Raw genomic sequence first — 24,778 nt, forward strand, 5'->3', positions numbered from 1 at the left:
CGGGGGGGGGAGGGGTGGGCGAGGCCCTGGAGAAGGGTGGCGCTTGAACAGACGCAGTGAGGATGAACCTCTGTCCTTAGAAGGGGCTCACAGTGTAGCCATGAGGGGCTCAGCACAGTGAGTGTGGTGATCGAGAGGTGGGAATCAACTTTGGTTGAAAGGCAAGGGAGTGAATTTAAGGTGAGTTTTATGACTGGTAAAGTCTCTGTGCAAAGCTGGGATCCAAAGGACTCAGTGGGAGTTGGGGGGACCCGGGGGGTGGATGGTGAGGAGGGGTTCCAGGCAGAGGGAAAGGCGTGGCGGAGGAGTGGGAAGAGCAGGAGCCAGGGGGTGTCCACGTGCTCCGGGCGGCTGCAGCAGAGGGGGCCGGCGGAGAAGCCAGTGAGCTCACCCGACCCCATGAGGAGTTTGGATTTCCCCTGAAAGAGCAACTGGGGTAAAACCCGAGCTCCTTGTTAGGCCTGGGAGCCACCGGCGGGTCTGGCTCAAGGAGTAAAAATCCTCTCTAGGGTCTCAAAGAGTCGTGCAGCCTCACACTTGGCCAGTGAGAGAGGCTGGTGAGAGAGCCCTGAAATTCTCCATGTGGAGCATGGAAACTGTCAGAATGCCGTCATTTCAGTTATTTATCCAAGGGCTTGCTGGGTACCAGGGGGCTTGGCAGGGGCTCCTGGTCACTGTGAGCTTGGCACCTAATGTGTCACACCACCACGCTCCTTGCCACCCCAGCCCTCTAGTTTGCCCACAACCATCACCAACTCCCAGCCTTTCCATCTTTCCAGAGGAGGAGGATGGCCTCAAACCCAAGGAACCCAAGGCAGCCGTGCAGAAGGAGCTGTCCGACATGGATTACCTGAAGTCCAAGGTGGTGGCGGCTGAGTCACCATCCTCAGAAGAGAGTGAAGATGAAGCTGTGAACTGTGAAGAGGGGAGTGAGTCGGAGGAAGAGGGTTCCTTTGCTGCCCCCGCCCAGCAGGACAGGGAGGCGGCCCCAGCCAAGGTGCGTGTGGATCTGTGAGGAGCCTGGGGAGGGAGACCTGGACCTCGCCTACCTTCCCTGCAGCCCCTTTGTGGGGAGTTTAATACTAAGGAAGGATAGTTCAGCAGCCTGGAGACCTGCCTTTAGCTCTCAGCCCAGCTGCTTGCTTGCTGTGTGCAACCACACTCCCTCTCTGAATTTGGTTCCTTTTGCTAGGAGAGAGGCTGCTTGCCCCTCCAGAGCAGGGGGGGGGATGTAAACAAGCTGAAAAAGGGTCTTGAATATACTATATTTAGTATTCAGTAAGAAGGTAGGCAGGGGTGAGCCCACGATCGGCAAGACTAGATGAAATTAATCGAGCATTGACTACATGTGAGGTTCAATGCCAGGCATGTTGTTTTGTCACTGAATCTCATGGTAGTTGTGGGGGAATGGGGTTTCTTGTCCCATTTTACAGGTGAGGAAACCGAGGCCCAGAGAAAGGAAGTGACTTGCCCACAGTCATGGCTGGGTAGTGGTGGGAGTCAGGACCCAGATCCAGGTCTGCCAGGCTCTGGAATCTAGATTAAAATGTGGGCGCTGCCTTCCAGGATGGCTACCTCGTCTCCCACGTGAGGCTTCTCTTTGCTCAGGACAGCGTCCCACATCCTTTGTGTCTTCATTCCCTCTTCTTCCCTCTCTTTCTCCTTTCTCTTCTCCTTCCTTTCCATCTCTGCCCCTCATAATTGCTACCTCCTGTCCTCTTTTCCTAAAAATACATATCCAAAAGAGATAGTCAAGTGTGGCTAAGTCAGGGAGCTGTGCATTCAACTCCAAGCTCTGACCTGGAGCAGCCGTGGGTCCCGAGGTGAAGTGCTTCTCCTCTGGCCTCTGACCTTCATCTGAGATGAGGCTCAGCGAGCCCTGGTCCCTGTGTCTGATTCCCAGGGCTCGCTGAGCCTCATCTTAGATGAAGGTCAACCCCCGTGCCTGAGTGTGCACTGGAACTCAGAAGTTGCAGGCTTCAGGGAGGTATCCCGTAACTCATGTAGGTCATCACCCCACAAAAGCACATGACTCTTTCTGCAGTGATGTTAGACCTGATCGCTCATCTACTTGGGATAATTGTAAACCTTAAATTGTGCCGGGACAGCTCAGAGCAGATTTCACCAGCAAATGAGTCCAAGTCAGGGCAAGTTTTATTACCAAAGGAATTAACCCCCAAATTAGGTTTTTTTCAGAGCTGTTTCAATTCTAAAATTACAGAAGACATCCCGAACCTGTAACCTCTGTTAAGATTGTTTTACAGATTCAGGAGGATGGCTGTGTCTGCACAGTGCTTTGTACGGTGTCTGGCATAGAGTAAGCCCTGAATCCGTGGTGGCAAATGTCACCTGAGGGCTCCTTCCAAGTCTCTTGCCCCTCCGTGTGGCCTGGGGCCCCTGCAAGCAGACCCCCTCCGTGAGCCAGGCTGTGGTTCTGGCCCTCATCTTGGGGCCACATGGAGGCTTGGCATCTCCTCCCCCAGGCCCTGGCCAGACTCCGCATCCCTGGCAGGCACAATGCTTCGGGCATTGCCTGTTTGCCTAGCGGCAGGGGTTTCAGCACGCTCACTGGGACGCCCAGGTCGGCTCCTCCTGCAGCCACACCTGGGAGCTCAGCGCGATCATTTCTGCTCTCTGCCATCACTCAGACCGAGAAACTCACTCAGACCGAGAAACCAGCCAGCCAGAAGGAACCCACCACCCCCCACACTGTGAAACTGCGGGGAGCCCCATTCAACGTCACAGAGGTGCGTGCCACGAACCGGGTGAGGCAGGGAGACCCTGGGGAGGGGGGAGACAAAGCTAAGGGTGCCTGGAGCCTCTGTTGCACTAGGGCTTCGGGGTCGGTTGAGGACTTGAGCTGGAAGGAACTGGGGGCCTAAAAGGCTGAGACATAGAATCTCGGGCATTGTCAGGCTCAGAAAACAGAGACAGCTATACCGAGACAGAGAAAGACTGCACTCCCTCACTGGTCATCTGTACTAGAGGTGGGCAAACTTACCTCTGCTAGAAGCTTTTAAAATGGGACCAGCTAGTAAATACCTGAGGCTTTGTGATCAGTCTGGTCTGTCACCACTATTCAACCCTGTTGTTGTAGCAGAGGCACCCCTACATGACAGATAATCCAGTAGGCGTGGCTGTGTGCCAATAAAACTTTATTTACAAAAACAGGCAACGGGCCGCATTTGGCCTGCACCCTATAGTTTGCTGGCTCTGAATCTACGTAAGAGAGAACACTTTGTAAGTTTCCCTCCTTATGAAAGTACTAGGAAATGTTGTTAGTGTAGCTAAACAAAAAAGCAAAAATGACCTATTGCTGGGATGACTGTAGAAATTGCCAACCCAACTGCTTTAAGAGAGGGGAGTGGTAAATAGGATACTAGGATGCAGAACTAATGACCTACAGGTCTGGTTACTACAGGCAGAAAGACGGACCCTCCCGGGCAAATTGGAGCAGGCTCCTCCAAGCCCCACATCTATATCCCATTCACTGACAACCACTAATAAATTCTGGGTGTATCTTCTTAGAGATTTTTTTTTCTTTGTATGCAGACACTGACCTATGTCTTTTCTTTTTAAAGTGCAGTCCTGCAGCAGGAACTATTTTGAAACTTACCCCCTCCCATCATATTATGTCATAAATATTTCTGAAAATTAATATTCTGCTGCAGCACCATTTTTCACGTTGCGTGCTTGTCTTGGCTGCGTCACGCCTTGGTTGCAGCATGAAGGCTCAGTAGTTGGGGCATGTGGGCTTAGTTGCTCTGGGGCAAGTGGGATCTTAGTTCCCTGACTAGGGATTGAACCCAGCCCCCTGCATTGCAAGGCCAGTTCTTAACCACTGGACCACCAGCGAAGTCCCCTGCATGCTCCTCTCTGCTCTGGATACACTGTGTTAGATTCACTGCTGCTGCTGCTGCTAAGTCACTCAGTCGTGTCCGACTCTTTGCAGCCCCATGGACTGTAGCCCGCCAGGCCCCTCTGTCCGTGGGGATGCTCCAGACAAGAATACCGGCTTATGTTGCCATGCCCTCCCCCAGGGGATCTTCTGGACCCAGGGATCGAACCCCACATCTCATATGTCTCTTATAGCCAACCCCCTAAACTGAGACATGGGTGTTGTTTCCAGTCTTCTGCTGTTTTGAATAATGATGCAGTCAGCACGTTTCTTGAGATCAGAGGTCAGCAGGCTTTTTTCTATCAAGATCAGTTGGTGCACATTTTAGGTTTTTGACAGCATATGATCTCTGTTGTGCCTTTTTTTTTTTTTTTCCCTTAAAATCCTTTGAAAGTGTAAAAGCCATTCTTAGGTTGTAGGCTGTGGGCAGTATTTGACCTGTGGGCTATTTGCCAGCCCTGGCGTGTATAGATATTTTATACAAGCACCTGCACGTACATTATTAAGGCTTGGATACAGAAATTCAGTCACTCTCTGGAAGCTTGGCCAGTTTATACTCTCTTCAACAGAGTCTGAGAGTGCCTGTGAACCCTGGGCATCCCTCTTTATCAGTGCAACAGGTCAAAATGACATCTCATCTTTCTGAGTAACTTGCGGAACTCAGTAGTCATAAGAAAAAGATGGATTAATTGGCTAGATAACATTTACAACTTCTCTAAGGCAACTTTGTATCATAAAGTCAAAAGGCAAACAGCAGGCATTTATAACACAAACAACAGACAGACCTTGTTTCTTTAACTTACAAACAGTTAAGTAGAAATCGGGAGCTATGGATGACCCGACAGAAAAGTAGAAAGAAGCAAGGGTATCTTCTAAGAGAAAGAGTTCAAATGGCCCAGAAAGATGCTTGAGTTCACTGGTAATTAAAGAAATGCAGACCAAATCTGTATTGAAATGGGGAACGAAAACTCTTTCTTCTCCTCACAGAAAAATGTCATGGAATTCCTGGCACCTCTGAAACCTGTGGCCATTCGAATAGTGAGAAATGCTCATGGGAACAAAACAGGTGAGGCGGGGGCTGTTTCCGGGGCGGCTGGAGAGGCAGGTGCCTGGACCGGAAGGTTGGGACAGTTGAGCTGTGGAGATGCTTTGAGGATAGTCACTGTTTTTCTTCTTTGTGGTCCCCATCTCAGTGACTGTGACAGTGCCAGGACAGAGTCTGCCTCCTGTCCCCTGCCACGGGTATGAGGTGTGCAGCTGTGGAAGCAGGGCCCGGCCCCCAGGCCTGGGGGCTCAGTAATGACTGTGGCCTTCAGCCCAGGGGCTGGGGACCCCCGGGGACTGAAAGCAGGAAGAGGCCACGATCAGATTCAGGATGGCCCCCTGGCTGGTGAGGGGAGGGTCCAGGGCAGGGCCCGAGGAGGCAGGTGGGCTGGGATGGGGGCTTTTGCAATCCCCAAGGGGAGGGTCTTGTGATACAGACCAGAACCCTGGCCTTTGGTGCAAATTACAGCCCTGCCACCTGCTAGCCATGTGTCCATGGGGACATCACTTAACTCAGGTTCCCCAACCCGGGACCACGGATCGGTACACGTCCATGGCCTGTTAGGAACTGCACAGCAGGAGGTGAGCAGCTGGCCAGCAAGGGAAGCTTCATCTGTATTCACAACCACTCCCATCACTCAAATTACCGCATTATCACAATATAATAATATTAGAAATAAAGTGCACAATAAACGCAATGCGCTTGAATCATCCTGAAACCATCCCCACTCCCAGTCTGTGGAAAAATTGTCTTCCACGAAACCAGTCCCTAGTGCCCAAAAGGTTGGAGACCTCTGTCTTAGCACGCCTCTAGAAAAGTGGGGAGGGGAGGCCTCTCTGTGGCTGTCGGGGTTGAGGCCCCATGAGGTCGAGGCCTTTCGTTCTCGGAAAGACTCCTTGGAAAGGCACCTCTTTGTCTGTGCCAGTCAGAGCCACAGGTGGTCACTGTGCAGGTGGCCCCTCTGGTGCCAAGCTGGGCACAGCCCTGCCACCACAGACACTTGTCCAGAGAAAGCCAAGGAGCAGGCACTGGTCAGCGCGGGGTGAGGCTGGGAGGGAGGCCAAGATCGCCTATGTTTGTGACGCCTGTGGTCCAGCATTTTCATTCCAGAAAGCCAGCTGCAGGGTCAGAACGCTTCCTGCAGAGGGAAATTTGCCTTGGGGCGAGGGGAGTGGAAGGAAGAATCTGAGATTTGGCAAAAACTGTAGGTTTCCCGCCGCCACTTCCTGCTGCTTCCCCCAAACACCTAGCACAGCGTGAGTCTTCCTCCGTGGCTCCCACGAGTGTCTGCAGCCTCCGGACCTTACCTTTGTCATGGTCCTTTTGCAGGGTATGTCTTTGTGGATTTCAGCAGTGAAGAGGAAGTGAGGAAGGCCCTGAAATGCAACAGGGAGTACATGGGTAAGGATGCCTGCATGGTAGCAGGCGTTCTTTCAGTCAGTTACTCTGTAAGGTCATGTCGGGGGTCTGCTGTGCGCTGCCGGGCACTGCCCAGGGCACTGAGGATAAAGCCCCTGCCTCCTGGGGCAGAGATCAGGCTGAGTTTTCTGTAGAGGACATCGAGAGGGGAGAGAGAGGCAGTAACCAGAGGGGCTGTGCTGTGGACAGATGCAGGCAAGGGTTGGGATTGGAGGATTTAAACAGGATCGTGTCTGCTTGGACCACGTTGAGCTGGTGACATTGGAGCAAAAGCTGGAGGAATTGAGGGAGCCAGCTCTGGCTTCGTAGGGCGGGGCCATTCCGGTACTGGGAACAGCAAGGGCGAGGTCCAGACGTGGGAGGTCTCTGGACTCTCTACAAGGACGTGATCTCTGACCCCTCCCTGGTGTGGACAGGTGACTCAGATCCAGCCATCAACCCCTTGTGAGGACATGAGTTCTTTTAGAGAAGGGAGTAACCTAAGGAGTCTTGTTCGCAGGCCAGGTGGTAGGATTTATTGAGTACCTACTATGTGCGTGTAGAGGGAAGGTGGTGGTTGCAGTGTAATCAGGCACTCAGAGTAATGCAGGGACACAGCTGAGCGGCAGGGTGGGGCTGTCACCCGAGATGATTCCCTGGGCAGCGCCAGGGACCAGGCCCTGGAGTCGGGAAGATGCAGCCCCATGACCCAGGCCAGCTCCCCCAGGGCTGAAGCTGAGCTCGCAGGCTGAGTGACATTCAGGCCTGGCTTCAACTGGGGCGCCGCCCTGGTGAGCAGAGCCTGGCACGCGGTGCCATCCCTAGCCGCCTTCACCGTGGCCTCTGGAAGGCAATAGCAGCAATGAGTCTGGAAGCTGGGAGGTTCCGGGCCTCCCCCCAGCCAGGCCCTGACAGCCTTTCCTCGCCCAGGTGGACGCTACATCGAGGTGTTCAGGGAAAGGAATGTCCCCGCAGCCAAGGCACCCCTGAAGAATGGTGCCAAACCCTGGCAAGGCCGGACGCTCGGGGAGCACGAAGAGGAGGAGGACCTGGCCGACTCCGGGAGGCTCTTTGTGCGAAACCTGCCCTACACCAGCTCCGAGGAGGACCTGGAGAAGCTCTTCTCCAGATACGGTACGGGGGTAGACTCTGGCTTGCCACACATGCCCAGGGCAAGTGGCCTGAGTGTCTGTCTGCCTAGGCTTAACTTTGGCCTGATGACTTCCCTCGCTGGTCTCAGTTTTCTCATCCATAAAATGGGCTTCACCATCTCTGAGCTGCTATCAGTCAGACAGGTTGTAGGTAGTGGAGCTTGAAGTCCTAGATAGCATCACAGCCGCCTTTCGTGGTCTGAACCCAGACTCCCTTAGCTCTCACTCATTAAAACTCAGAATTGACGGGGTTGGGTATGGTTTTCTGAGGTATCCCTGGTGTGCAGACCCTGACTTTGGTCTCGGAAGCCCACTCTCTCCAGTCTGAATTCTGCTGTCTAAATAGTCCTGCTCTCAGACCGAGCATCCAGATAGTTTTGCCAGCGAGGGCTCTTTTCCCTGTTGTGCTGCTAGCGTTATTTTGCTGGACAGGGACTTGAAGGCCCATAGTTCAGCTTGGCACACAGGGCTGTGCTTGTTTGTAAGGTCATGGCTGTTGAACAGAAGGAAAGAAGCAGGGGCACCAAACGGTGGGTAGGGGCCAGGTTGAGCTGCTTTTAAGATGCCCTGGAGGGGGACCTCTGCTTCTGTTTGGAGATCAGCTGTGCATTGAGAAGGATCTGAGCTTGGTTGAAGCCCTGTCCCAAGGAGAAGGGAACCCTGAGTCGGATTCAACCATCTGGCAAATTGGGTGTCACGTCCCAGCCTGTGTCCTGCTTGCCAGATCCTCCCACACAGGCCAGGGCTCTGGTTTACAAGGCAGCGCCGGTGCAGAAGAGAGGGTGATGAGTAGACTCGTCTGTCCATCTGGGAAGGAGGACGTGGCCACACCCTGGTGTTCACAGTGGAGAGGATGTACGTTAATATGAGCATTGTAATGTCCAAGCAGACACTTTTGAGACCCTGTGTGATCAGCCGACCCTGTTTAGTATATGACACGTATTGGTGCATTTAACCCTCCCTGATGCCCTCTGAGCTGAGGACTCATGACACCATTTTACAGATGAGAAGACTGAGGCCCGTAAAGGCTGGTGGCTGGCCTGTGGCCACACAGGGAGTGGGTGGTGGAGGCAGGGCCCAGCCCGGCCAGGCACCTTGCTGTCGGGATAGACGCACGAAGGACACCCTGACCTGACAGGTGGGGGTCTTGCGGCAGCCCCTTGCCACTGTCTTTCTTGGGCCCAGCAGCCGCCTCAGCTCCACGCTCTCACTGGTTAAAATCCCTCCCCTGACTAGTGCCCAGAATTTTCCTGCACGGAGCTCACACCTGGCCCCGGCCCACGGGACACTGACGCCCTTCCTGCCCTCAGGTCCTCTGTCGGAGCTACATTACCCCATCGACAGCCTGACCAAGAAGCCCAAGGGCTTTGCCTTCGTCACCTTCATGTTCCCGGAACACGCCGTGAAGGCCTACGCGGAGGTGGACGGGCAGGTGTTCCAGGTGAGCCCGTGGGCTGGCAGGCGACTGATGGGCCCAGGTGGTGGGAGGAGGCCGTGAGTGTGTGCACATGTGCAGGCACAGACGTGCAATCCAGCTTCTAGGGACGCACACCCGATGCCCATGAAGCCGCCTCCTGATCCGAGCTGCTGGGAGGGTCCCCACCGAGGGCAGGGTCTGCTCAGTTCTGGTCCCTGATTTAGTGCCTAGAGGAGTGCCTGGCGCATAGTAGGCCCTTAAAAAGTGTTTGTGGATTAAATGAACATGCTCTCCAGCTTGAGAAATACCGCTTTTAGGAGGAGTAAGGAAGGAAAGAGTTTTGAACCAGGCATTGAAATGGCCAGAGTATAGAATGTAAGAAGCTTCTCTTTTCAAGTAACGTGCTTGGCACACGCGCCTCCCTTTCCTGTCATTCATTCACTCGTTCACGATCTGTTGATCCCCTGTGGATGCAGGCCGGACCTGATCCTTGCCCACATGGAGTGCACATGCTCGCAGGGACAGGGTGGGGTGGAGAGCCCACAGGTGTTACTTACAAACGGCTCAGCATGCTCTTTGAGGTGGTGTCAGACCCCTGTGCTAACCTCATGGGTGTTCTGCCTGAGGCGCCCATCTTAAGACGGAAGTCTCAGCGCCGGTCCAGCCCCCGCGTGGAGAGGCCTGCGTCCCCCGGGCAGGATGTAGAAGCACTAGCCCCCTGCCTGTCCTCACCTCCTCCTTCTCGTCCCCTCTTCAGGGCAGGATGCTCCACGTGCTACCATCCACTGTCAAGAAGGAGGCCAGTGAGGATGCCGATGCCCCAGGATCGTCGTCCTACAAAAAGAAGAAAGAGTCCAAGGACAAAGCCAACAGCTCCAGGTCTCTACCCTCCTCCGACCCGGACTTCCCTGCCCTCGTCCCTCCTCTCCTGGCCCCCTGGGCTCCCGGCTCCTCGTGGTGACCTTAGCCCCTCATCCGTAACCTTGTTGCGCCTCAGTTTCCCCATCTGTAAGATCAGAATCAGAATCAGTGGTGCCTCACTTTCATGGTGGTGTAAGGATCAAGTGAGTTAGTGTAAGCAGAGCACTTGGTCCCTGGTGCGGAGTGAGTGCTTGACGGACCTGAGGGGGTGTTAATATCATCGTGGCTCTGTTGTCTGCGGGTCTTGGGGGTTTGGCCCACACCAGGTAAGACAGAGCAGGAGGAGGCTTTGGGGACTTAGGGAGGCAGGCCCAGGAGCTCCTTTTTTACAGGCTTTGCATCTGAAAAGAGCTTCCCCCATTCACTGTCCCTCTGACCTCTCTGTCCTGCCTCAGCTCTCACAACTGGAACACGCTGTTCATGGGCCCCAACGCCGTGGCCGATGCTATCGCCCAGAAGTACAGCGCCACCAAGAGTCAAGTGTTCGACCACGTGAGTGGGTGCCCCCTCTGTTATGTCCCCTGCTCTGGGCAGGGGAGGGGGTTCTCTGGACCTGCTCTTGGGGAGTGGTTCTGGGCAGGAAGGCAGCAGGGCCATAAAGGGAAACAGTCTAGCTCTTCTTGAACCTTCCAGCAGAGGAGGAGATGCGATCATTAACCAAGGCACTGTGCATTGGCGTGATAACTTGAAGAAAGCTTCAGCCAAGTAGGGAGACAGAGTGAGAATGAGCAGGCCGCTCAGGGGTGAGACATTCTAGCATAAATTGAACAGAGGGTGGAGCTGAGTCTGTATAGAAGCCCCGAGGCGGGAATGAGCTTGACATGAGACCCTTACGTACGAGTGGAGGGGTGAACGTGGGGTCCTTGATTCACCCCGACAGATGTGGAACCCAGAACCATCAAGTCAGAGCAGGCATCCTCGGGGAGCATCCATAGGGTCTTGCTCTATCCATGCCTCCTCCTCGGACTGTTAGGAGGTGTGACAGCTGGTCTGTCACCTGCCCGACAGCCAACAGGGCATCTTCCCTTTCCCTCTCGCAGGAGACCAAAGGCAGCGTGGCTGTGCGCGTGGCCCTGGGGGAGACCCAGCTCGTCCAGGAAGTGCGGCGTTTCCTCCTCGACAACGGGGTCTGTCTGGACTCCTTTAGCCAGGTGGGTGCCCTCGGGGGTGGGGGTCTCAACATCAAGGGACGTGGGAAAGAGTTGGAGGGTCGGGTCTGTCAAAGACGTTGACTTTGCAACTGTCAATTAAAGTAAGAAAGGTCATTGGCTCAGACTCCTGGCCTGTCGGAGCTGGATGATGTCTCTTGGGGGCTGATAGGCAAGAGTTTCTGCACACAGGTTGGGGGTGTGTGTGAAAGTCGCTCAGTTGTAACTGACTCTTTGCGACCCTTTGGACTGTACAGTCCAAGGAATTCTTTAGGCCAGAATCCTGGAGTGGATAGTAACCTTTCCCTTCTCCAGGGAATCTTACCATCCCAGGGATCGAACCCAGGTCTCCTGCCTTGCAGGCGGACTCTTTACCAGCTGAGCCACAGGGGAAGCCCAAGAATACTGAAGTGGGTAGCCTATCCCTTCTCCAGCTGATCTTCCTGACCCAGGAATCAAACCAGGGTCTCCTGCATCACATGGCGGATTCTTTACCAACTGAGCTATCAGGGAGGCCCTTACACAGGTTCGGGGGGAGCCCTAAGCATCCTTCATCCTGTCTCTCCCCTGCCCCGCTAGCACCTTACTAAGAGCGCCTGTGGTGTGTTTGGGGGCTGAGACCTTTCTTGAGCCACGTGGGCGGAGGGTCCTCCACGTGCTTCTGCCCCTCTAGGTAGAGGTTCTTAGGTATCTGGACAGTGAAGTCTTTGAGGGCCTGTTGAAACACCTGAACCATCACCACCCCCCGCACCGCCCTCACGCGCACACACTGCATTTACAGCCTAGGAACCTGAGGTCTGGGGCAGAGATGGGAGGACCAAAAGGCCAGACGGGGTCTGTCGTGGGAGCCTGGACTCAGTCTCAGGGCTTAACACCCCCAATCTGCAGTTTTCTCTCTTTGCCAAACCTTAGAGTTTCACCGTAAAAGAATGGTTCAGGTGGAAGGACAGGTAGCTAGTAGAAGGATAATTAAATGGCTGGATGGTAAGTGGGCGCGTAGAAAGTGGGAGTGATGGGCAGGGGCATTTCCCCGGTGAGTGGATGGATGAATTCAGAAAGTGTGCTAGTGTCTTAACTAGGGCTTCCCAAAGCACTCTTTCACGTTTATGTGCTTTATTCTTTCACACTCATTACAACCCCAGAGAGACAGCACCATTGTGCTTCCATTGTACAGAAGGGCCCACAATCACAGATTCACTCGTCTTGGGTTATGGTGGAGCTGGATTTGAATGCAGGCCCGAGAGTCCATGCCTCTTAACAGTGCACCCTGTGACCTGAGTTACACTTAAACACCCAATGGTGCCCAGCTTTTCCCCTGCTGCCGATGGCTTCTATCCCCTTCACTTCACTCAACCCTCACAGCAACCGCGGAAGGCCTATAGCTAAAAGGTGGGTGTTGCCATTAGCCCAATTTGGAGATGCGCCAACTGAGGCCCTTAGAAGGAAACATAAGCAAAACTCTCTTTGACATAAATCATAGCGGTATCTTTTTGGAGCTACCTCCTAGAGCTATGAAAATAAACAAATGAGATCTAATTACACAAGAGCTTTTGCACAGAAGAGGAAACCATGATCAAACCAAAAAGACAAGCCACAGAATGGGGGGAAATATTTGCAATTGATGTGATCAACAGAATTAATCTTCAAAATAAATAGCTCATGCAGCACAATATCAAAAATCAAATATCAGTATCAGCCCAATCAGAAAGTGGGCACAAAATCTCAGTTGACATTTCTTCAAATGAGACATACAGATGGCCAAAGGCATGTGAAAAGATACTCAGCATTGCTAGTTATTAGGTAAATGCGAATCAAAACTACAATCAGGTATCACTTGACACTAGTCAGAATGGCCGTCATCAAAAAAAGTCTCCAAACAATAAATGCTGGAGAGGCTGTGGAGAAAAGGGAGCGCTCCTGCACCACTGGTGGGAATGCAAATTGGCACAGCCGCTGTGAAGAACAGTGTGGCGGTTCTTTTAGAAACTAAAACTTGAGCAACCATATGATCCAGCAGCCCCACTCCTGGGCATATATCCGGCTGCTGCTGTTCAGTCACTAAGTTGTGACCAACTCTGTGACTCCACGGACTGCAGCACGCCAGCCGCTTCTGTCCTCCACTATCTCCTGGAGTTTGCTCAGATTCATGTCCATTGAGTTGATGCTATCTAACATCTCATCCTCTGCTGCCCCCCTCTCCTTTTGCCTTCCATAATTTGAGAAGATTCACGTTAGCATTCAGTGAAGCACTATTTGCAACAGCCAGGACATGGAAGCAGCCGAAATGTCCATAAATGGATAAAGAAGATGTCCATATCTACAATGGAATATTACTCAGCCACGAAAAAGGATGAAGTCATGCCATTTAGATCAACATGAAGGGACCTAGGGATTATCATACTGAGTGAAACAATTCAGAGAAAGACAAATACGATACCACCTACATGTGGAATCTTTAAAATGTGTGAATTAACTTACAAAACAGAAACAAATTCACAAACTTCAAAGAAGAGCTTATACAGTTACCAGGGGGGAAATGTGGGGAGGGATAAACCAGGTTTTGGGATTGATAAATACACACCACTGTATATAAAATAGATAATCAGCAGGGACCTTCTACTGTAGGACTTCCCTGGTGGTCCAGAGTGGTTAAGACCACATGTCCACTGCAGCAGGAGGGGCTTTGATCCCTGGCTGGCGAACTAAGATCCCAAGTGGTGTGGCCAAAAAAATGCCAAAAAGTACCTACTGGGGACTTCCCTGGTGGTCCAGTGGTTAGGGCTCCATACTTTCACTGCAGGGCACATGGGTTTGATATCTGGTCTGGAAACTAAGATCCCACAAGCCACATGGCCAGAAAATAAACACAATTTTTTTTTTAAAAAAAAAAAAAAGAAGGACCTACTGAAGAGCACAGGAAACTCAACTCAATGTTCTGTAATTGCCTATATGGAAAAGACTGAAAAAGAACGAATATATGTGTAAGTGAATCACTTCACTATAACCTGAAAACTAGCACAGCGCTGTAGTCAGCTGTGTTGCTGTTCAGCTGTACAGTCATGTCTGACTCTTAGTGGCCCCCCAGGCTCCTGTGTCCATGGGATTCTCCAGGTGAGAATCCTGGAGTGGGTTGCCATTTCCTTCTCCAGGGGATCTTCCAGACCCAGGGATTGAACCCGCATCTCCTCCATTGGCAGATTCTTTACCGAGTATACTCCAGTATAAAAAAAAGAATATAGGCCTAGAGGAAAAACACTTGATCAGAGGTTTCAAATTAGACCAGTGGCTGAGGTAAGACTTGTACCCAGATAGACTCCATGCCTGGAATTCTTCCTGTTAAGTTTTTCAGCTCTTATACTCCATCTGTCATTCATTTTTAATAAAATAATTGCTAACGTTAGCCGACTCATCCTGAATCAGTTTGCTTATGTCAACTTGATAGACTCCTTTCCCAGAATGATCCATGAAATGGGTGCCGTGTCCCCGTGAAAGGTGATCGGCTGGGCCATAGCCGAGTGCATGTCTCAAGGTTGGACACCTGGTATCTTGGTTTGGATTCTTCCAAAAGCCAGTTCAGAGACAGATTCAAGCGCAGGTAGTCATTGGACAGAACACACAGGGAAGAAGGGGCGAGGGGTCGGATGAGCCCAGTACAGGCTGTGCTGCTGGGGCAGCAGGCTGAGGCTTTCCCGGGGGGTACCCACCCAACTCACGTCAGAGTTGTCCCACCCAAGGGACTGGGGACGCACCAACTCCAGAGGACTGTGGGCCGCTCTCACCTGGTGTTAACTCCTCACTCGTGGGGTGACAGGCGGTCTGCAGTTCCTGGCAGAGGCCCTGAGGGCAAGGATTCAGGTCCCGGCCCTGGCTGGAGTGTTCCGGAAGGTCCAGCGAGGGCTGTGGTTAGGCAGTGTCAGAATCTGCCTCACCTCAGAAGTGGAGGGGCTGGAATTTGACCCAGGGTGGGAGTGGGGTACAACCCCGGAGCCCTCACCTTCATCCCTGCCCCTCATCCCCCTCCAGAGAGGGCAGGGTCTCCTGGGCCAGCTTCCTAAGGGCCTGGTACCCGAGGTCTCACATGGGCGCCTGGTGTGGCTTTATCCACCCATCACTTGCTGCCATTGGGGGTCCAGTGACTCCCTTCCATTATCCCACCTGAGCTGTCCCCTCCCTGCAGGCTGCCGCCGAACGAAGCAAGACCGTGATCCTGGTGAAGAACCTTCCCGCGGGCACCCTGGCGGCTGAGCTGCAGGAGACCTTCAGCCGCTTTGGCAGCCTGGGCCGCGTGCTCCTGCCGGAGGGCGGCATCACAGCCATCGTGGAGTTCCTGGAGCCACTGGAGGCCCGCAAGGCCTTCCGACACCTGGCCTACTCCAAGGTAGGGCCACCCGAGCCCCGCTTCCAGGAGAGGACAGAGGGAGCTGACGGATAGGCTATCTTGGCATAGACCTTAGACCTGGCATGTGCTGGGGACTACCCGTCTCTGTCATACTGTGCCCCTGGCAGCACCTTTGGATGAAAATGTGAAAGGCAGGCTCCAAACATCCCCCAGGAAGCCTGCCTTGGTTCCCTGCCGACCCTGGGTCCCTCAGCTTTCTAGTGCCCCGTGAACTTGAACCATCATCCATGGTGCTTGGTTGGCTTGTACCTACGATTAGTTGAAAGCCGAAAGGCAGGCTACCTCCTGGTTTTGGGTGTACGCTAAGTCACTGCAGTTGTGTCCAACTCTTTGTGACCCCATGGACTGCAGCCCGCCAGGCTCCTGTGTCCATAGGATTCTCCAGGCAGGAATACTGGAGTGGGTTACCATGCCCTCCTCCAGGGGATCTTCCCAGCCCAAGGATCGAACCCAGGTCTCATGTCTGCTGCGTTGGCAAGCAGGTTCTTTACCACTAGTGCTGCCTGGGAAGCCCTTTGGTTATTACGGAAAAAATATGTGTATTAGTGTATTCCTTTCTGTGGTTGCCATGATAACACTAATCTGGTGGCTTAAAGGAACAGAAATGTCTTCTCTCACAATTCTGGGGGTCTGAACTCTGAAATCAAGCTGTTCAGAGGCCAAGGGCCGTGCTCCCTCTGAAGGCTCTTGGAGGTGAGAGCATGGATCTTTCCTGGCCACTTCCAGTGTTTGGTGGCTCCAGGCATCCCTTGGATTGTGGCTGCATCCCTCCAGTCTTTGCCTCTGTCCACACAGCTTTCTCCTTTTCTTCAACTGAGATCTTCACTCTGCTTTTCTCTTACACGAACTCTTGTCATTGGATTTAGGGCCCTCCCAAATAATCCAGAGAGACCTCATCTCAGAATCATTTACTTGGCAAACATTTTTCCACATTCAGAGGTTCTGGGAGTTAGGACATGGACTTATCATTGAGAGGGCCACCATTCAACCCACTGCAAGTAGCTACTCTCTATCAAGCACTTCAGTGCTTTTCTTGTTTATCCTTTAAAAAGAAAAACCCTCTGCATATACATGTGTGCACAAGCACTCTGTGAGTGTGTGTCTGTGGAAGGAGAGAAAGCTGGCTGTCCCCCGGCCTGCTGTACTTCCTCCAGGGGGCTGCCCTGTATCCATGGTTCTGCCCCCAATTCCACTTCCCATTCACACCCCATCAGAGAAGGTTGAGGGGACACAGATGTGTCCAGTGACAGCAGATGCTGACCTCTCCCCTGAACCCTGAGGTGCAGCAACGGCCCCCTGTTCTCAGGGCTCAGGCAGCACATAGGGCTCTAGGCTGTGCCCCTCCTCCTGACTCCACTCCCTGGGGTTGGGGGGAGAGGGTCACCCGTACTCTGAGCCTCAGGCTCTTGGTCTCTGTTGTGGACTGAATCCCTCTCCCTGCTTCTCTGCAGTTCCACCACGTCCCCCTTTATTTGGAGTGGGCTCCAATGGGTGTCTTTTCCAGCCCAACCCCCCAGAAAGAACAACCCCAGGACGCACCAGTGGAACCAGTGGGAACGGACAGGATGGAGCCAGAGACAGGTGAGAGCTGGGTCTGAGATCAGGGTGTCCTGAGGCAGCAGGCAGGGGAAGGATGGAGGGCTGGGGGCAGCACCAAACTGTGTATCGGGTATTTGTTTGAAAGCTTTTTTCATCCTGAGATTGGTGGGTACCTGACTCTTGGATTTTATAGGCACGAAAACTGTCCTTAAAAAAACAGAACGTAAAAATGATGGGTATGGTTAGGTAGGCTGACTTTTTTTGATCTGTCAAGTAAAGGTTGTGAAAGGGGAAAAAAGGCAGCTAGAACCCATGGCACCCCACTGTAGTACTCTTGCCTGGAAAATCCCATGGACGGAAGAGCCTGGTAGGCTGCAGTCCATGGGGTTGCTAAGAGTCAGACACGACTGAGCAACATCATTTTCACTTTTCACTTTCACGAATTGGAAAAGGAAATGGCAACCCACTCCAGTGTTCTTGCCTGGAGAATCCCAGGGACAGGGGAGCCTGGTGGGCCGCCATCTGTGGGGTCGCACAGATTCGGACACGACTGAAGCGACTTATCACCAACAGCAGCAGAATCTGTTAGAAGTGATTCAGAACACAGCAAGAGAAAACAGCCTTCTAGTTCATACATCTGCCAGGATAGGTGAGCCTGGCTGTTGGAAGAGATACTCAGTCTCTGGGTCCTTGGGATGGTATGGTGCCCTCTGGTGTCCAGTGACTGCAAAGGCAGGAAAGGGGAGGGACCTGAGACCCCACCTGCTTCACGCTTGGGTGGGGAGGGGCCGCTGCTGGCGCTCAGCAGCACAGCTCTTCCTTGTCCGCCCTGTTGTGCAAATTGAATTGTAAGACATCTTGCTGACCCTGCTCCCTGAATGTCAGGAGTGTCCCCTGTAATTGTAATGTCCCCTGCATGCCAGGTGTCCTCTAGGGGACAGTGCAGCCCTCGATTGAGAACCACTTGGTCAGAGGCCCATGATTCCATCCTAGAATCTGAGATCTTTAGAGGGGACCTGGCAGCCCCTTAACCAGACAGTAAGGTCTTGCCCGGCGACCTCCCTGGCGATCCAATGGTTAAGACTCCAGGCTTCCACTGTAGGGGCATGGCACAGATTCTATCCCTGGTCAGGGAACTAAGATCCCACGTGCTACATGGTTTGGCCAAAAATAGATAAATAAAAACAAGAAATAATTTTTTAAAAAAAGATCTCATTGGTAATATCGCTTCTCCTTACCCCCATCTTACCATCAGGTTGCCAGTTTATTCAAATAGGATTAGAGAACTGCATCCCCCATCTACCCCTAATAAAAGAAGGGGTGTTATAGGAGTTGGAGAAGTGAGCACTGGGAAACAAAATTCTCAGATGAAAGAACAGCCCTTTGATTGAATAGACCTCGCTGTTCACAAACCTCCCTAAGCTGTCTGCATTTCCCAGTTCGTCTTGGATTGGTAAAACCTCCTTCAGAACTGGCCCAGTCACTACAAGGCATTGGGAACCCCTGGACAAGAAGCCTCGTTTCCACTAGGAAGGAAAATTCCTCGGTCTCTGCTTTCTAGGGCTCCGAAAGCACCCCTCCCCATTGGGGTTACCAACGATGGATACAGATCTTTCATAAGTCCCTCACTAGCCCCCGTCTGTGAGTTATTTTTGTCTACAGATTGGATTAGCCTTCTCTTCCAACCTACTTATGCTCTCTTCAAAACAAATTTTCTTTATGTAATCATGATTTCTTCTTAATCAGCCATCAGCCTCACATTATCGTCAACTTTGATTTTCAGTTAAGTTACTAAACGTGGACGTGACTCTTGTTTTTTGGCCAAAAACAAGTCCTCCTTTAGGGCACGGATTTGCCAGGAGTGAGGGTCCTGGGAACAGACCCAGCGGAGGCCTCTCCCTGCCCTGGTGGGACCGCTGAGCGTGGTGGCTGCTGCCACGTGGCCGTGTCCTTCTGCACCGGCCCTGGTGCTCCCTCCTGTCACGCCAGCCTTGTCTTCTGTGGTGTTGGTCACAGTTTGTATTTATCCTGCCTACTCATTTGTTTCACTTGCTTAACATCCGTCGCTGCTGGAGCGTGAACCACGAGGGTGTAGAGCCACCATCTCACTTGCTGCTGGGTGCCAAGCACCCCGTGGGGCCCCAGGCATAGGGTGGCTCGATGAATTCACTCCAAGGAGTGAATGAAAGCAGGAGAAAGGGTTTCTGTGCTTCTCTATCTCCCCTTGTGAAAGGTAGGGGCTGGGTCGTCCTTGTCCTTGTGTCCTGAGCCCCAGCACGTGGTAGAGCTTGGTGACGCTGGAAGGTTTGTTCTCCGTCGTTAACTTCAGCTGCAGCATGTGGCGCCATCCGTGGCAGTCATGCCGTGGCTCCCCTCACGGGTGCCAGTGTGCACCCACCCCTTCGCCTCCCTCTTCATGTAAAATTAATTACGGTTTGGCTGTGCTAGGCGTTCGTTGCTGTGCGCGGGCTTTCTCTAGTTGGGGCAGATGGGGGCTCCTGTTGATTGCGGTGCTTAGGCTTCTCATTGCGGTGGTTTCTCTTGTCACAGAGCACGGGCTCTAGGGCCTGTGGGCCCAGTAGTTGGGGTTCATGGGCTTAGTTGCCCCGAGGCAGTATCTGGAATCTTTCCCGATCTGGGATCGAACCCACGTCCCCTGCATCGGCAGGCAGATTCTTAACCACGGGACCACCAGGGAAGTCCTCACCTCATTCTTACTTTGTTGCAGACACTTGTCACTTCCAGACGTGCATCCTTACGGCTTCACTTCCTGTCTGTCCGACTCCCTCACTAGCCGTCCATCCTGCAGGGTGGGCGCCGCTTCTGCGCACTGCTGTACCCCAGCCCCTGGGAAAGCAGCGCCCAGTGTCTGGTGGGAAAGCAGGAAGTGGTTGGTGAGCAGGTCCATGGGCCAAAGCCGCCTTTCCTTCCCACCAGGCCCTGCACTAAGCACTCCGGGTCCTCAGGATGTGAGGCTTATGGCTCCTGGGGAAGTCTGTCTTCCTTGTCCTCTCCCAGCCCTGTGACTGGGCAGGCCGCCAGCCTTCTCCTGTTTCTGCATCTGTACATCAGGCAGGAGGCATTTGTGAGAGTGCAGTGAGAAGCCGCCCGTCCATCACCATTACTCTGACCCGCATCCTCCCTAATTCAGCACCGTCAGCAGAAGCGGATGGTCTCGAATTCAGCCCTGAGGATCAGCCAGATACCAGCTGCTAAGCTGGAGTGACCAGGATGGGCTCAACACATATCACTTTCCCCAGAAGCTCCCAGGCTGATTGGGGGGCAGAGGGAGCTTTTAGGGGGTAACTGAGATGTCACAGTCATAGATGTGGGCCCTGGACGCAGAATGTTCTGGAGCCTTTCAAGGGGAGGCTTTGCCAAAATAGTGTAGGCTGGTCAGAAGACTGCCCCGCCCACCCCCAGAGTGCAGGTGTTGAGCATCCCAGACCAGGCCCTACCTCCTCCGAGGGGCTGCTGTCCAAGGTCCTGCCGCCACTCACACAAAGGCGGCCTTGAAGCAGGGAGGAGGGAGCCTGTAGCTGTGGCAAATACAGGGGATTTGGGGCCAAGAAGTTGTGCGCGCCTGTGCTGATTTCAGGCCCCACTGAAATCGGCAGGCAGATCCCCACAGAGCTCATCTCCTGGCCTCCTTCACCTTTTTTTGTTCCCTTTCATACTCGAACCACATACACAGTCCCGAGCTGTTCCTTTTCACCCGCTCCTCCCCCACACCCGCCCTCTACACACTGTCCACGACGCTTCCCCAGCTCCCGTCCCCTCGGCCCTGGGGACTCAGCCAGCCCCCAGCCCTGGATTTTCCCAGGCTCCCCAGGAAGGCAAGCAGGAGGGGAATGGATGGAGTTTTTTGTTCACTGCCCCCCTCTCCCCTCCCCCTGCCCCCACTTTCTTTTCTGCAAAGCCCTCCATTCTCTGTACCCGTCTCGAGGGAGGGGGACAGTGTGTTTTATCTCTCCACAACCAAGACCCTCACCTCCAGATAAAGGGCTCCGAGTGAGGGGAGGTCCTGAAAAGCTGCTTGCAACTGATAACAGTCTGTGCTGTCAGCCTTCCGCGCCCAGAGCCGGGAAGGGGAGGGAGCCACCGTAAATTCTGCGGCCCGATTATAATAAAGCCCCATGTGGCGACGCGTGACTGGATTTTATTGTGCCAACCACAGATGGAAGCATACCCCCCAGCTCCCGCCTCTCCCAGCCCCCTACCACCCCACCTTGCTTTCCAAGCCTGCCCCCTGGTCCCCAGCACCCCCCACCCCCACCCCCAGCCCCATCCTGCTCCTGCTTCTTCCCTCTTTCCCTCGATCCTGGGGAGGTCGTTGGCAAGCATCTATTTGGTTCATGATACATCCTTTCTCCTTCCCAGTCTTCCTGTCCTCTGCCCACTGGTGGTCAGGGGAGGAAGCGCACTTCACAACGACCTCTGGCTTCGTCCTCGGCCATTTGCGCACCTCTCTAGATGCGGGCGTGGGCCACAGCAGGGGATGGCCACCCGGGGAGGAGGAAGCCCTTCCCGGGGACGTGGCTAGCAGAGACACAGTCCCCCGGACTCAGAGCTGTGGCACCCGCTGTTCTCTACAGCCTGCCACGGGCCAGCCTGCCTCTCACAGCCATGCCTTCAGAGTTAGGGATTCACAGCGTTTCCCCCGGCCCACTGTTCCCCCAGCTTCTGTGCATTAACTCTTGTAACTGTGTGATTGCTCTTCCCCTTTTCTGAATGGAAAGAAGGAAGCACAGAAAGGTTCGGTGACTTCTGCGAAGTCCCACATCCAGAAAGAGCCAGGCTGTGCCCCACAGCTACCAGCTCCAAGGTCTGTGCCCTTAGCCATGACCCTGCAGCTTCTTGTGAAAGCTCTGAGCACCCGTCCATAACCTGGGTTCATCTTCCCACGTGGCAGCCGTTGGCTGGTGCCACAAACAGGCTGCCACTTAAATGGCCGTGAGCTCTGCTGGTCACCATCAATCCCACCAGTCTTTTCTGCAGAAAAAAATTCTTTTCGGTTAGTCTCCCATGAACCTCTCTCCCAGCCTGAAGATGCCTGGGGTTTAGGGTTCAGATGCAGTGACTTTCTTCGGGCCCCTCCCATTTATGGTGATGTGGCCACTGCGGTCAGCAATGGGATAACGTCCTCACAGTGCCTGGCCCAGCCCATGCACGCAGTGGGGCATCTGATCAGCATCTCTTCCTTTCTCCTTTCATCTCCAAGACATCAGGCACAAGGAGAGCCAGTGGGGCGGGTGTCCTTCAAAGCTGAAGGTCACGGTCTTCTTTCCGATTGAAGTTCTCATTCAGAACCTGGAGTCTCAGCCTCTCTGCATAGCTTTCTTCCCCATCATTAACAATACTTTTTTCCCACCCCGCTTCGCTTTGAAAGTTGAGTTTTGAGGACAAATGGCCACCCCACGGAGTCACTTGTTGGGTAAATTGTGTGAGTTTCTCGGGTAGGGGAGGGAGCCTTCATGTAGATTTCTTCTTTTTTGTCCTGGAACGAGAGTCTCGATTCTAGGTTTACCTCCAAGGGAGTGCCAACAGCAGAGGCTGCCCGTTCAACTGATGTGGAACGGCAAAGTCCTCACTGTTGCTGTTTCCATTAGGACTTGAAAGGGTTGTTTCATGACAAAGTGGTTGAAGTTTAATTAGGACTGGCCGGCAGTGGGCTTGCATCAGCAAGGGCCAGGGAGATGGGGATGGCTCTGGTGCTCAGCATGAGGATGCAGGGGACAGATTTGAAACCCCAGCGGCTCCCTTGGGCTTGAACTACTTGAATGCAAGTGTTCACAAGAGAACAGAGGGTCCCCATTGCATGCAGGGCTCAGACCTGGGGTGGGAGAGGTGGCGATGAGCTGCCTTGGAGAATGGCTGAGATGAGGTTTGATTTCCCCAAAGTGATGGTGGTTGGCGGGGGTAGGGCTCGGTAAGGGAAGAGCTTCCAAAATCTGTATGTGGGGGAAGGGTGATTGTCCCCAGACCCTGATCATGAAAGAAACTAGGGAGGTTGACCCAAATAGAACACGTTTCCCAGCAGCATAACTTCTCAGGAGGTCCTGATGCGATTCTCAGCCTCAAGAGGCTTCTACACTCGCCCGCCACCAGGGCTGACCAGTGGCCTGAGTTGCAGCCATACGCCCCCCCTGTAACTCACAACCTCACGCTTGCCCTTCCCTTCCCCTGCGATGCTGTTCCTTGAGACGAATGTCGCTTCGTCTGTTAGGGCTCCTGGTTGTTGGTCTGTGCTGCGCACTCCTTTCTCTTGAAGACGGGGCAGGATGGGTTCTTCCCCTCCCCCACTTTGCCCCCCAAGAGTTGCTAAAACCCAGCATGAGCCAGAGTCTCAGAGTCCTGTCCCTTCCTGACGGTGGCCACTCAGAGGCAGAGCCCTCTTGATCCCCTTTGGTCCAGCAGGTTCTGTGCTCTAGGTCCTGGAGCTTAGGCAGGTAAGACATTATTTAATGGATTTCTTTTGTGGGGGGGGCGGTTGGCCTGTGCAGACACTGAGACCCCAGAAGGTGAACAGCCGATGGACAGAGCAGCACACGATGCTTCAGCAAAGATGGAAGAGGAGGAGGAAGAAGAGGAAGAGGAGGAGGAAGAGAGCCTTCCCGGGTGCACTCTGTTTATCAAAAATCTCAACTTTGACACCACCGAGGAGACGCTGAAGGGAGTGAGTGACTTCTTGGCCCAGAGGGAATGGGTTGGGGGCGGGACTTCCGGTCTGGTGATCCATCCCTGTGGTCCCTGCATCTGTCTCCCACTCCCCACCCCCTCGCCTGGAAGCGAGACCTGCGGCAGTGTGTAAATGAATAACCTACAGCCACCTGCTTGACTCTCTTGCTAGGCTGTGTGGTAGACCTCTCACCCAGAGATCTGAGCCGTGGCCAGACCAGTCTGGGGGCTGGGAGAGGCGTCCACGTGCACGTGACACACGAGAGGGCCTGTCCGGGCGCCTAGGGAGGCGTATGAGGTGTGAAAGAGGCAGTCAGAAGACAAGGCCCCTCCCCACGTGGTGTCTGCGAGGTTGACGTAAACGCCAGGCCAGCGCAGTCTTCTGGCTTGACAGAGCCAAGCAGGGGCACAGCAGTGAGCATGCCGGGGGCAACCCTGCCAGGAGACCCTGCTGGCCGAGAGTGTTGCATTCATAGGAGGGGGCAGAGGGGAAGACGATGGGGAGCTCAGGAGCCTCCGCTCTTCCTCTCTTCCTGCCCACGCCTGCGGTGGCCTGGGTCCCCTCCGGCTTTCATCAGTCAGCGGGCCCAACCTTTCTGATGCTAACGACCGATTTTGTGAAAGACAGTTTTTCCATAGACCAGGACAGAGGCCATGGCTTTGGGATGATTCAAGTGCATTTCATTTCTTGGCACTTTTATTTCTGATCTCGCACCACTGCTGATCTGACTGGAGATACCAGTCCACAGTCTGGAGGTTGGGGACCCTTGTTTCAAGACACGCCTGCACCAGTTGCAGGATTATCTGGTGACACGTGCCGACCTTCTCTTCCAGGTGTTTTCCAAAGTGGGTGCGGTGAAGAGCTGCTCCATCTCCAAGAAGAAGAACAAAGCAGGTATTCCACATGAGAGCTCAGTCAGAGAGAAACAATTGTGAAAGAAAGGGTGTTGCTCCGGGCAGGGGTGAGGGTGCCTCTCACCCACTCATTCTGAAGGTCTCCTTTCATTTCGGAGCATTGCCAGCCGTACAGTCTCTTGTCTGGCTCGTCCAAAATGGTCCTCCTTTCTGGGTCCCTGAAGACTCGCGGTTTCCAGCGGGAGCATCCATGCCCATCAGGTTCTCCTGAGTCGAGACCCTTTGCCACGCTGGAGTGTCAGGAGTGGTTACGGAGCAGGGCTGTTAGG

The 24,778-nt window shown here is 53.7% G+C and overlaps 1 protein-coding gene across 2 annotated transcripts in view; it reads left to right on the top strand.

The window, feature by feature from the left end:
• Nucleotides 1-24,778, top strand: part of RBM19 (RNA binding motif protein 19) — a 121,431-nt gene that overhangs the window by 4,152 nt on the left and 92,501 nt on the right. Inside the window, exons 6-19 of one of the 2 annotated variants that reach the window (XM_068989965.1) lie at nt 780-997; nt 2,649-2,747; nt 4,886-4,964; nt 6,273-6,344; nt 7,272-7,475; nt 8,803-8,933; nt 9,667-9,788; nt 10,226-10,322; nt 10,871-10,981; nt 15,156-15,356; nt 16,829-16,958; nt 22,067-22,072; nt 23,420-23,592; nt 24,429-24,489. In XM_068989965.1, the coding sequence (XP_068846066.1) occupies nt 780-997; nt 2,649-2,747; nt 4,886-4,964; nt 6,273-6,344; nt 7,272-7,475; nt 8,803-8,933; nt 9,667-9,788; nt 10,226-10,322; nt 10,871-10,981; nt 15,156-15,356; nt 16,829-16,958; nt 22,067-22,072; nt 23,420-23,592; nt 24,429-24,489 (1,704 nt within the window). The remainder of the gene's footprint in view (nt 1-779; nt 998-2,648; nt 2,748-4,885; nt 4,965-6,272; nt 6,345-7,271; nt 7,476-8,802; nt 8,934-9,666; nt 9,789-10,225; nt 10,323-10,870; nt 10,982-15,155; nt 15,357-16,828; nt 16,959-22,066; nt 22,073-23,419; nt 23,593-24,428; nt 24,490-24,778) is intronic. The other variant, XM_068989964.1, reaches the window with a different exon arrangement.

Source organism: Capricornis sumatraensis, chromosome 17 (genome assembly GCF_032405125.1).
Source record: "Capricornis sumatraensis isolate serow.1 chromosome 17, serow.2, whole genome shotgun sequence".
NCBI lineage: Eukaryota > Metazoa > Chordata > Mammalia > Artiodactyla > Bovidae > Capricornis > Capricornis sumatraensis.